At 47.8% G+C, this 12,973-nt stretch overlaps 1 protein-coding gene across 1 annotated transcript in view; it reads left to right on the forward strand.

Moving 5' to 3' along the window:
• Positions 1–10,760: 10,760 nt before the first annotated feature.
• iqsec1b (IQ motif and Sec7 domain ArfGEF 1b) overlaps positions 10,761–12,973 on the forward strand; it is a 148,485-nt gene continuing 146,272 nt past the window's right edge. Inside the window, exon 1 of the mRNA XM_090242240.1 lies at positions 10,761–11,199. Coding sequence (XP_090098366.1) covers positions 10,761–11,199 — 439 coding nt within the window. The remainder of the gene's footprint in view (positions 11,200–12,973) is intronic.

Below are 12,973 nucleotides of genomic sequence, written 5' to 3' on the forward strand. Positions count from 1 at the left end.
ACAGTGACTTTGAAAAAGTAAGGAAACATAAACAAATTCGATAAACAAATTCGTGATGGTACCTGCCCATTAAAACATATTCCAAATGCACAGTGACTTTGAAAAAGTAAGGAAACAAAAAAAAATACATCTAAAAAATTTTGAGCATGACAAATTCGTGATGGTACCTGCCCATTGAAACATATTGCAAATGCACAGTGACTTTGAAAAAGTAAGGAAACAAAAAAAAATACATCTAAAAAATTTTGAGCATGACAAATTCGTGATGGTAGCTGCCCATTGAAACATATTGCAAATGCACAGTGACTTTGAAAAAGTAAGGAAACATAAACAAATTCGATAAACAAATTCGTGATGGTACCTGCCCATTAAAACATATTCCAAATGCACAGTGACTTTGAAAAAGTAAGGAAACATAAACAAATTCGATAAACAAATTCGTGATGGTACCTGCCCATTAAAACATATTCCAAATGCACAGTGACTTTGAAAAAGTAAGGAAACAAAAAAAAATACATCTAAAAAATTTTGAGCATGACAAATTCGTGATGGTAGCTGCCCATTGAAACATATTGCAAATGCACAGTGACTTTGAAAAAGTAAGGAAACATAAACAAATTCGATAAACAAATTCGTGATGGTACCTGCCCATTAAAACATATTCCAAATGCACAGTGACTTTGAAAAAGTAAGAAACAAAAAAAAATACATCTAAAAAATTTTGAGCATGACAAATTCGTGATGGTACCTGCCCATTGAAACATATTGCAAATGCACAGTGACTTTGAAAAAGTAAGGAAACATAAACAAATTCGATAAACAAATTCGTGATGGTACCTGCCCATTAAAACATATTCCAAATGCACAGTGACTTTGAAAAAGTAAGAAACAAAAAAAAATACATCTAAAAATTTTTGAGCATGACAAATTCGTGATGGTACCTGCCCATTGAAACATATTGCAAATGCACAGTGACTTTGAAAAAGTAAGGAAACATAAACAAATTCGATAAACAAATTCGTGATGGTACCTGCCCATTAAAACATATTCCAAATGCACAGTGACTTTGAAAAAGTAAGGAAACAAAAAAAAATACATCTAAAAAATTTTGAGCATGACAAATTCGTGATGGTACCTGCCCATTGAAACATATTGCAAATGCACAGTGACTTTGAAAAAGTAAGGAAACATAAACAAAAAAACATCCCAACATTTTTTTTTGGGGTTACCAGTTGCATATTTTAGATCACCAGGTGCACATTTCAGGTCACCAGGTGCACATTTCAGATCACCAGGTGCACGGAGGAAAATATTTACTTTTGACTTTGACTTTTGACTTCCTATGACATCATATTGCAAATGGAGAAAACGTATGCCTTATGCACAAGTAAAACAAAAAGAAATATGTAATACAAGTTGACCAAGGTATAGTTTGAGCAAAGTAAAGTTTGAATTTTGAGCATGACAAATTCGTGATGGTATCTGCCCATTAAAACATATTGCAAATGCACAGTGACTTTGAAAAAGTAAGGAAACATAAACAAAAAAAATCAAAAAAATTTTGTTGCACATTTTAGATCATCAGTTGCACGGAGGAAAATCGTTACTTTTGACTTTGACTTTTGACTTCCTATGACATCATATTGCAAATGGAGAAAACATATGCCTTATGCACAAGTAAAAAAAATATGATAATAAAGCATGACTAAAGTATGTTGATAAAGTTCTTATACATGTGTTATTGACACAAAAATCGAAAGAATTTTGAAAAAAGGTCAAGAAAGCACTTTTTTAAGGATGTATGAAGTTTTTTTACCAAATTTTGACATTTTTGACTTTTGACTTTTGACTTCCTATGAAATCATATTCCAAATGGAGAAAACATATGCCTTATGCACAAGTACAAAAATATATATATATATGATAATAAAGTATGACTAAAGTATGTTGATAAAGTTCTTATACATGTGTAATTGACACAAAAATCGAAAGAATTTTGAAAAAAGGTCCAGAAAGCACTTTTTTAAGGATGTGTGAAGTTTTTTACCAAATTTTGACATTTTTGACTTTTGACTTTTGACTTCCTATGAAATCATATTGCAAATGGACAAAACATATGCCTTATGCGCATGTACTTAAAAAATATATATATATGATGACAAAAGTATACTCATACAGTTCTTACACATGTGTAATTGACAAAAAACTCGAAAGAATTTCGAAAAAAGGTCCAGAAAGCACTTTTTTAAGGGGTTTTAAGTTTTTTTTTTTTAATTTCATTTTTCAAAATTTGGCTTTTGGATGTTGACTTGGGTGCCATTTGCAATATGAAATGCCCCGGTGGAACGCACACGGTGGAACGCCCCCTATTGGAATTTTGAAGTGTTACAATTGGCAATTGCCATATGGCATTTGCAATATACTTTGCATGAATCAACGCCAAATTGGGTGGTATTGGCCATCGTGTATATGGTTTGTCCAATGCCAATATCCCGCCATTTGTTTTTGTCCAAATCAGGGGGGTATTCCCTTACAGATGTTAATGCGAGTGTAGCGAAATGCTTCTAGTTCCGACAGTGCAGTAATATCTAACAAATTCACAAAGATTTCCTAATACACAAAAAAATGTAAAGGGATAAACAAAAATATGTACATATAAATATATGGATGAGCGATGGCCGTGCGGCATAGACAAGATGGTATAGAATACAGTTTATACATATGAGGTGAGTAATGTAAGATATGTTAACATTATTAAAGTGGTATTATTTAAAATGACTAGTGATCCGTTTATTAAAGTGGCCAATGATTTGAGTCTGTATGTAGGCAGCAGCCATTCAGTTAGTTATGGCTGTTTAACAGTCTGATGGTCTTGAGATGGAAGCTGTTTTTCAGTCTCTCGGTCCCAGCTTTGAATCAGGAATTCCCAAAGGTAGCTGTTTAGGCCCCTTGCTTTTTAAATTTTTTACTAACGGTGCCACTGACCTTGAGTAAAGCCAGAGTTTCTATGTATATGGATTACTCGACACTACACGTCAGCTACTACAGCGACTGAAATGACTGCAACACTCAACAAACAGCTGCAGTTAGTTTCAGAGTGGGTGGCAAATAATTAATTGTAATAAATAATGTAATAAATAATGTGGAAATTGAGCAAGTTGAGATGATTAAACTGCAAGATACAAATGCTGACCTTGCCTTCTGGATGGTAGCTGGGTGAACATGCAGTGGTTCTCCTTGTTGAGCTTTTTGGCCTTCCTGTGACATCGGGTGGTGTACCTGTCCTGGAGGGCAGATAGTTTGCCCCCAGATACCCTCTGGAGAGCCTTGCGGTTGTGGGCAGAGTAGTTGCCGTACCAGGCGGTAATACAGCCTGACAGGATGCTCTTGATTGTGCATCTGTAAAAGTTTGTGAGTGTTTTAGGTGACAAGCCAAATTTCTTCAGCTTCCTGAGGTTGAAGAGGCGCTGTTGCGCCTTCTTCACCACGCTGTCTGTGTGGGTGGACCATTTCAGATTATCCGTGATGTGTACGCCGAGGGACTTAAAACTTTACACTTTCTCCACTACTGTCCTGTCGATGTGGATGGGGGGGTACTCCCTCTGCTGTTTCCTGAAGTCCACGATCATCTACTTTTGTTTTGTTGACGTTGAGTAAGAGGTTATTTTCCTGACACCACACTCCAAGGGCCTTCACCTCCTCCCTGTAGGCCTTCTCATTGTTGTTGGTAATCAAGCCTACCACTGTGGTGTCGTCTGCAAACTTGATGATTGAGTTGGAGGCGTGCATGTCCACGCAGTCATGGGTGAACAGGGAGTACAGAAGAGGGCTGAGAACACACCCTTGTTGGGCCCCAGTGTTGAGGATCAGAAGGGCTGGAGATTTTGTTTCCTACCCTCACCACCTGGGTGCGGCCTGGCAAAGTCCAGGACCCAGTTGCACAGGGCGGGGTTGAGATCCAGGGTCTCGAGCTTGATGACGAGTTTGGAGGATACTATGGTGTTAAATGCTGACCTGTTGTCAATGAACAGTATTCTTACATAGGTATTCCTCGTCCAGATGGGATAGGGCAGTGTGATGGCTATTGCGTCGTCTGGACCTATTTGGGCGCTAAGCAAATTGGAGTGGGTCTAGGGTATCTGGTAGGGTGGAGGTGATTTGATCATTGACTAGTCTCTCAAAGCACTTCATGATGACAAAAATGAGGGCTACGGGGCGGTAGTCATTTAGTTCAGTTACCCTCGCTTTCTTGGGAACAGGAACAATGGTGGCCCCCTCAGACTGGAATAAGGATCGATTGAATATGTCCGTAAACACACCTGCCAGCTGGTCTGCGCATGCTTTGAGGACGCGGCTGGGGATGCCATCTGGACTGGCAGCCTTGTGAAGGTTAACACGTATACATATTTTACTCACTTTGGCCACGTTGAATGAGAGTCCGCAGGGTTTGATAGCGGGCTGTGTCAGTGACACTGTATTGTCCTCAAAGCAAGCAAAGAAGTTGTATAATTTGTAGGGGAGCAAGACGGCGATTTCCGCGACAGGGCTGGTTTTCTTTTTGTAATCCGGGATTGACTGTAGACCCTGCCACATATGTGCGTCTCGTGTTTGAGCCATTAAATTGCGACTCAACTTTGTCTCTATACCGACGCTTTTCTTGTTTGATTGCCTTGCGGAGGGATTAGATACTCTGTTTGTATTCGGTCATGTTTCCAGTTGCCTTGCCATGATCAAAAGCAGTGGTTCGCGCTTTTGCTGCCATCAATCCACGGTTTCTGGTTAGGGAAGGTTTAAATAGTCAGTCGGTACATCACCGATTCACTTGCTAATAAACTTACTCACCAAGTCAGTGCATTGTTATGCAATGTTATTGAGGCTACCCGAGAACATATCCCAGTCCACGTGATCGAAGCAATCTTGAAGCGCGTAATCCGATTTGGTCAGACCAGCGTTGGATAGACCTTAGCACCGCCGTTTCCTGTTTTAGTTTCTGTCTATAGGCTAGGTGCAACAATATGGAGTCATTGTCAGATTTCTCCGAATGGAGGGCAGGGGAGGGCTTTGTATTCCTCGCGGAAGTTAGAGTAGCAATGGTCCAGAATGCTACCAGCTTGTGTCACGCATTCGATGTGCTGATAGAATTTAGGAATCCTTGTTCTCAGATTAGCTTTGTTAAAATCCCCAGCTACAATATATGCAGCCTCAGGATATATGGTTTCCAGTTTACATAGAGACCAGTGAAGTTCTTTCAGGGCCGTTGAGGTATCTACTTGGGGGTGGGATATACACGTCTGTGACTATAATCTAAAATAATTATCTTGGTCGATAATACGGTCGGCATTTGATTGTAAGGAATTCTAGGTCAGGTGACCAGAAGGTCTTGAGTTCCTGTATGCTGTTATGATTACACCATGAGTTGTTAATCATAAGGCATAAACCCCCACCCTTCTTCTTACCAGAGAGAAGTGTTTTTCTGTTGGGGCAATGCATGAAGAAACCGGGTTACTGTACCAACTCTGACAAAATATCCAGAGTGAGCCATGTTTCCGTGAACAAAGAATGTTACAATCTTTGTCTCTTAGAAGGCAACTCATGCCCTAATTTCATCCACCTTGTTGTCTAGAGATTGGACATTGGCGAGTAATATGCTCGGAAGCGGTGGATGGTGTGCTCGCCTTCTAAGTCTGACCAGTAGGCTGCTCCGTCTGCCTCTCCTGCGGCGACCACATTGTTTTGGATCGGCCTCTGGGATAAGATCCCATGTCCAGGGTGGAGGTACGAACAAACGATCCGCTTTGTGAAAGTCGTATTCCTCGTCATAATGTTGATAAGTTGACGTCGTTCTTATATCAAATAGTTCTTCCTGGCTGTATATAATAACACTTGAGATTTTCTGAACTAACAATGTAAGAAATAATACACAAAAAACTAATTACTGCATATTTTATTTTTATTTTTTTTACCTTTATTTAACCAGGCAAGTCAGTTAAGAACAAATTCTTATTTTCAATGACGGCCTGGGAACAGTGGGTTAACTGCCTGTTCAGGGGCAGAACGACAGATTTGTACCTTGTCAGCTCGGGGGTTTGAACTCGCAACCTTCCGGTTACTAGTCCAACGCTCTAACCACTAGGCTACCCTGCCGCCCCTAATTACTGCATAGTTTACTAAGGACCTGAAGCTTGGTGACCATCTCTGTCGGCACCATCCTGCTTCTGCCATTGTTGTGTTTCCTCCAAACAGCAGGACATGTCTGACTGGTGGATCTGTACCCCCAGACTGGCGGATCTGTACCCCCAGACTGGCGGATCTGTACCCCCAGACTGGCGGATCTGTACCCCCAGACTGGCGGATCTGTACCCCCAGACTGGCGGATCTGTACCCCCAGACTGGCGGATCTGTACCCCCAGACTGGCGGATCTGTACCCCCAGACTGGCGGATCTGTACCCCCAGACTGGCGGATCTGTACCCCCAGACTGGCGGATCTGTACCCCCAGACTGGCGGATCTGTACCCCCAGACTGGCGGATCTGTACCCCCAGACTGGGCGGATCTGTACCCCCAGTCTGGGCGGATACGTACCCCCAGACTGGGCGGATACGTACCCCCAGACCGGGCGGGATACGTACCCCCAGACTGGGCGGGATACGTACCCCCAGACCGGGCGGGATATGTACCCCCAGACCGGGCGGGATACGTACCCCCAGACCGGGCGGGATACGTACCCCCAGACCGGGCGGGATACGTACCCCCAGACCGGGCGGGATACGTACCCCCAGACCGGCCGATTATGTACCTCCCTTGACTTTACTTGTCCACGTCTGTCTACAGCCGGCTACTTTCGGCTTACCACTCAAACGCACCCTGTGTGTGTGCTCTCCACCATGTGTGGCTAGCAAGAAAGGGTAGGTTTTAACCCTGTGTGATGTTAGCAGTAAAGCTGAACTTGAGTTAATCAGAAGAAGGGTAGGTTTTAACACTGTGTGTTAGCAGTAAAGCTGAACTTGAGCTAATCAGGAGGCCACCTGTCGGAATAGCCATCACTCACTAAGGCTATTAACCATAATCCTAGCTAGAACCGTACATGTGCTGAACAGACATAAACTCTCTTTAACGGCACGTAGATGCCACACACACCCAGGCATTCTAGAGAGGTTCCTCGGTGCAATGGCTGGGTGACAGAGGACACTCCTCCTGGTCAGTATACAACCAGGATGATATTCCCTGGATATTCAGGTTGTCTTCATACCTCTACAGCCTCAACTGTAACTCTGCATTACTAATGGAGTTGGGATGTGAGGACTGGAGTAGAAGTAGCTGTGTGATGTGGTTACTTACAGTATCTGAGGCCTTTTTGGTTAGTTGATTGGTTGTTTTTCAATATTGATGTTGACCTGGGATCCTATGTTGGTTTAATCTATAAAGAAAGAGTCAGATGCATATGGGACTGTTTCTGGTTTTGTCAGGTTGAGACCTTCTGTATCAGATTAACACCAAAAACAGAGAACACTGCTGGTTGGCTCCCCTCCCCTGGCTCTGGTCCTAAACCTAGCACCACCCCTGCTGGGTCCTAGACCTATCACCACCCCAGCTGGGTCCTAAACCTAGCACCACCCCTCCTGGGTCCTAAACCTAGCACCACCCCTGCTGGGTCCTAGACCTAGCACCACCCCTGCTGGGTCCTAGACCTAGCACCACCCCTGCTGGGTCCTAGACCTAGCACCACCCCTGCTGGGTCCTAGACCTAGCACCTCCCCTGCTGGGTCCTAGACCTAGCACCACCCCTGCTGGGTCCTAGACCTAGCACCACCCTTGCTGGGTCCTAGACCTAGCACCACCCTTGCTGGGTCCTAGACCTAGCACCACCCTTGCTGGGTCCTAGACCTAGCACCACCCTTGCTGGGTCCTAGACCTAGCACCACCCCTTCTGGGTCCTAGACCTAGCACCACCCCTCCTAATTCCCAGCTCTAGACCTAGCACCACCCCTCCTAATTCCCAGCTCTAGACCTAGCACCACCCGTCATGGGTCCTGTGTCCTAGCACCACCCGTCATGGGTCCTGTGTCCTAGCACCACCCGTTCCTAGTTCCTAGACCTAGCACCAACCCTCCTAATTCCCAGCTCTAGACCTAGCACCACCCCTGCTGGGTCCTAGACCTAGCACCACCCCTGCTGGGTCCTAGACCTAGCACCACCCCTTCTGGGTCCTAGACCTAGCACCACCCCTCCTAATTCCCAGCTCTAGACCTAGCACCACCCCTCCTAATTCCCAGCTCTAGACCTAGCACCACCCGTCATGGGTCCTGTGTCCTAGCACCACCCGTCATGGGTCCTGTGTCCTAGCACCACCCGTTCCTAGTTCCTAGACCTAGCACCAACCCTCCTAATTCCCAGCTCTAGACCTAGCACCACCCCTGCTGGGTCCTAGACCTAGCACCACCCCTGCTGGGTCCTAGACCTAGCACCACCCCTGCTGGGTTCTAGACCTAGCACCACCCCTGCTGGGTCCTAGACCTAGCACCACCCCTGCTGGGTCCTAGACCTAGCACCACCCCTCCTAATTCCCAGCTCTAGACCTAGCACCACCCCTCCTAATTCCCAGCTCTAGACCTAGCACCACCCCTCCTAATTCCCAGCTCTAGACCTAGCACCACCCATCCTGGGTCCTGTGTCCTAGCACCACCCGTTCCTAGTTCCTAGACCTAGCACCAACCCTCCTGGGTCCTGTGTCCTAGCACCACCCGTTCCTAGTTCCTAGACCTAGCACCAACCCTCCTAGTTCCTAGACCTAGCACCACCCCTCCTGGGTCCTGTGTCCTAGCACCACCCCTCCTAATTCCCAGCTCTAGACCTAGCACCACCCCTCCTAATTCCCAGCTCTAGACCTAGCACCACCCCTCCTGGGTCCTGTGTCCTAGCACCACCCCTCCTGGGTCCTGTGTCCTAGCTCTATTCTCTCCCCTGGCTGGAGGCTGGCTGGGTTTCTGGGGAAAACAACCATGACCTTGCAGCATGGCAACAGAGGTCAGGGACAGAGAGCTGTCACCTAGGAGCCATTACACCCAGCCTAGCCAGTGATCCAGCCACAGCTAGAATGACCTCAGTAATTCAGCCCAGCCTGTCTGGTAATTCAGCCCAGCCTGTCTGGTAATTCAGCCCAGCCTGTCTGGTCATTCAGCCCAGCCTGTGTGGTCATTCAGCCCAGCCTGTGTGGTCATTCAGCCCAGCCTGTGTGGTCATTCAGCCCAGCCTGTGTGGTCATTCAGCCCAGCCTGTGTGGTCATTCAGCCCAGCCTGTGTGGTCATTCAGCCCAGCCTGTGTGGTCATTCAGCCCAGCCTGTGTGGTCATTCAGCCCAGCCTGTGTGGTCATTCAGCCCAGCCTGTGTGGTCATTCAGCCCAGCCTGTGTGGTCATTCAGCCCAGCCTGTGTGGTCATTCAGCCCAGCCTGTGTGGTCATTCAGCCCAGCCTGTGTGGTCATTCAGCCCAGCCTGTGTGGTCATTCAGCCCAGCCTGTGTGGTCATTCAGCCCAGCCTGTGTGGTCATTCAGCCCAGCCTGTCTGGTCATTCAGTCCAGCCTGTCTGGTCATTTAGCCCAGCCTGTCTGGTCATTCAGCCCAGCCTGTTCGGTCATTCAGGCCAGCTTGTTCGGTCATTCAGCCCAGCCTGTTCGGTCATTCAGCCCAGCCTATCCATTCATTCAGCCCAGACTGTCCAGTCATTCAGCCCAGACTGTCCAGTCATTCAGCCCAGACTGTCCAGTCATTCAGCCCAGACTGTCCAGTCATTCAGCCCAGACTGTCCAGTCATTCAGCCCAGACTGTCCAGTCATTCAGCCCAGACTGTCCAGTAAATAACATGTCCAGTCATTCAGCCCAGCTTGTTCAGTCATTCAGCCCAGCTTGTTCAGTCATTCAGCCCAGCTTGTTCAGTCATTCAGCCCAGCTTGTTCAGTCATTCAGCCCAGCTTGTTCAGTCATTCAGCCCAGCTTGTTCAGTCATTCAGCCCAGACTGTCCAGTCATTCAGCCAAACCCCCTGCTGGTCCCAGAGCAGCACTGCAACAGAGGCCATGGACACAGCTAGCAGTAAACCCAGTCATTCAGCCCAGCCTGTGTGGTCATTCAGCCCAGCCTGTGTGGTCATTCAGCCCAGCCTGTGTGGTCATTCAGCCCAGCCTGTGTGGTCATTCAGCCCAGCCTGTGTGGTCATTCAGCCCAGCCTGTGTGGTCATTCAGCCCAGCCTGTGTGGTCATTCAGCCCAGCCTGTGTGGTCATTCAGCCCAGCCTGTGTGGTCATTCAGCCCAGCCTGTGTGGTCATTCAGCCCAGCCTGTGTGGTCATTCAGCCCAGCCTGTGTGGTCATTCAGCCCAGCCTGTGTGGTCATTCAGCCCAGCCTGTGTGGTCATTCAGCCCAGACTGTCCAGTCATTCAGCCCAGACTGTCCAGTCATTCAGCCCAGACTGTCCAGTCATTCAGCCCAGACTGTCCAGTCATTCAGCCCAGACTGTCCAGTAAATAACATGTCCAGTCATTCAGCCCAGCTTGTTCAGTCATTCAGCCCAGCTTGTTCAGTCATTCAGCCCAGCTTGTTCAGTCATTCAGCCCAGCTTGTTCAGTCATTCAGCCCAGCTTGTTCAGTCATTCAGCCCAGCTTGTTCAGTCATTCAGCCCAGCTTGTTCAGTCATTCAGCCCAGACTGTCCAGTCATTCAGCCAAACCCCCTGCTGGTCCCAGAGCAGCACTGCAACAGAGGCCATGGACACAGCTAGCAGTAAACCCAGTCATTCAGCCCAGCCTGTGTGGTCATTCAGCCCAGCCTGTGTGGTCATTCAGCCCAGCCTGTGTGGTCATTCAGCCCAGCCTGTGTGGTCATTCAGCCCAGCCTGTGTGGTCATTCAGCCCAGCCTGTCTGGTCATTCAGCCCCCAGCCTGTCTGGTCATTCAGCCCCCAGCCTGTCTGGTCATTCAGCCCCCAGCCTGTCTGGTCATTCAGCCCCCAGCCTGTTCGGTCATTCAGCCCCCAGCCTGTTCGGTCATTCAGCCCCCAGCCTGTTCGGTCATTCAGCCCCCAGCCTGTTCGGTCATTCAGCCCCCAGCCTGTTCGGTCATTCAGCCCCCAGCCTGTTCGGTCATTCAGCCCAGCCTATCCGGTCATTCAGCCCAGACTGTCCAGTCATTCAGCCCAGACTGTCCAGTAAATAACATGTCCAGTCATTCAGCCCAGCTTGTCCAGTCATTCAGCCCAGCTTGTCCAGTCATTCAGCCCAGCTTGTCCAGTCATTCAGCCCAGCTTGTTCAGTCATTCAGCCCAGCTTGTTCAGTCATTCAGCCCAGCTTGTTCAGTCATTCAGCCCAGCTTGTTCAGTCATTCAGCCCAGACTGTCCAGTCATTCAGCCCAGACTGTCCAGTCATTCAGCCAAACCCCCTGCTGGTCCCAGAGCAGCACTGCAACAGAGGCCATGGACACAGCTAGCAGTAAACCCAGTCATTCAGCCCAGCTTGTTCAGTCATTCAGCCCAGCTTGTTCCGTCATTCAGCCCTGCCCCCCCTGTTGATTCTCACTGGGCTCCAGACAGTAGCAGCTCCAGCAGTGGATACTCAGCCTCACAGCAGTACACAGGGAGGAGAGGAGGGAGGAGAGAGAAGCTCAGCAGACCATGAAGGAGAGGGTGAGATGATATAATTGTGGAACAGTGAGAGGAAGTGAGAGCGAGCGAGAAAGAGAGGAGGCAGGGTGGGCTGAGTGCTCTGTCAGTCTTACTGACAGACAGACAGACCGACAGAGACGGATGTTGTAGTTGACTGTGAATGGTGGACTCTGGGCAATGAAGCTGTCCGTCTGTCCTCATGAACAGTCTCTCTGTTAGAGATGCTGTGTCACTGCCTGTACCCTAACCCTGTACTGTCTACTTCTCTTTCCGGGATTCTACCGGCATATTGGTGATTTAGCTCTTATGTTGCGTGTGGTCGTCTGGACGGCGGATAGAGGGAGAGGTAGGTGTGTGTGTGTGTGTGTGTGTGAACGTTTGTGCTGCAGGCTTGGTGATGCAGGTTGCTAGAGGAGAGGACTGCAGCAGCTGCTTTCTCTCTCTTATATAGTGATGTCATCCTAACTGATGCAGAGGTGCTGGAGGACAGAGTAGTTTTGTAAACAGAACAGACGGTGAACTAGGAGAGATGGTGGGGGTGTTGTTGAACTAGGAGAGATGGTGGGGGTGTTGTTGAACTAGGAGAGATAGTGGGGGTGTTGTTGAACTAGGAGAGATAGTGGGGGTGTTGTTGAACTAGGAGAGATGGTGGGGGTGTTGAAGTAGGAGAGATGGTGGGGGTGTTGAACTAGGAGAGATGGTGGGGGTGTTGAACTAGGAGAGATGGTGGGGGTGTTGAACTAGGAGAGATGGTGGGGGTGTTGTTGAACTAGGAGAGATGGTGGGGGTGTTGAAGTAGGAGAGATGGTGGGGGTGTTGTTGAACTAGGAGAGATGGTGGGGGTGTTGTTGAACTTGGAGAGATAATGGGAATTTTGTTGAACTAGGAGAGAGGGTGGGGGTGTGGTTGAACTAGGAGAGATGGTGTTATTTTTAACTAGGAGAGATGGTGGGGGTGTTTGAACTAGGAGAGATGGTGGGGGTGTTGAACTAGGAGAGATGGTGGGGGTGTTGAAGTAGGAGAGATGGTGGGGGTGTTGGTGAACTAGGAGAGATGGTGTTATTTTTAACTAGGAGAGATGGTGGGGGTGTTTGAACTAGGAGAGATGGTGGGGGTGTTGAACTAGGAGAGATGGTGGGGGTGTTGAACTAGGAGAGATGGTGGGGGTGTTGGTGAAGTAGGAGAGATGGGTAGGGTGTTGTTGAACTAGGAGAGATGGGTAGGGTGTTGTTGAACTAAGAGATGGTGGGGGTGTTGAACTAAGAGATGGTGGGGGTGTTGAACTAGGAGAGATGATGGGAGTTTTTTTGAACAAGGAG

The sequence above is a fragment of the Oncorhynchus mykiss genome, chromosome 7 (assembly GCF_057628025.1).
Source record: "Oncorhynchus mykiss isolate SJ-2025 chromosome 7, ASM5762802v1, whole genome shotgun sequence".
Taxonomy (NCBI): Eukaryota; Metazoa; Chordata; class Actinopteri; order Salmoniformes; family Salmonidae; genus Oncorhynchus; species Oncorhynchus mykiss.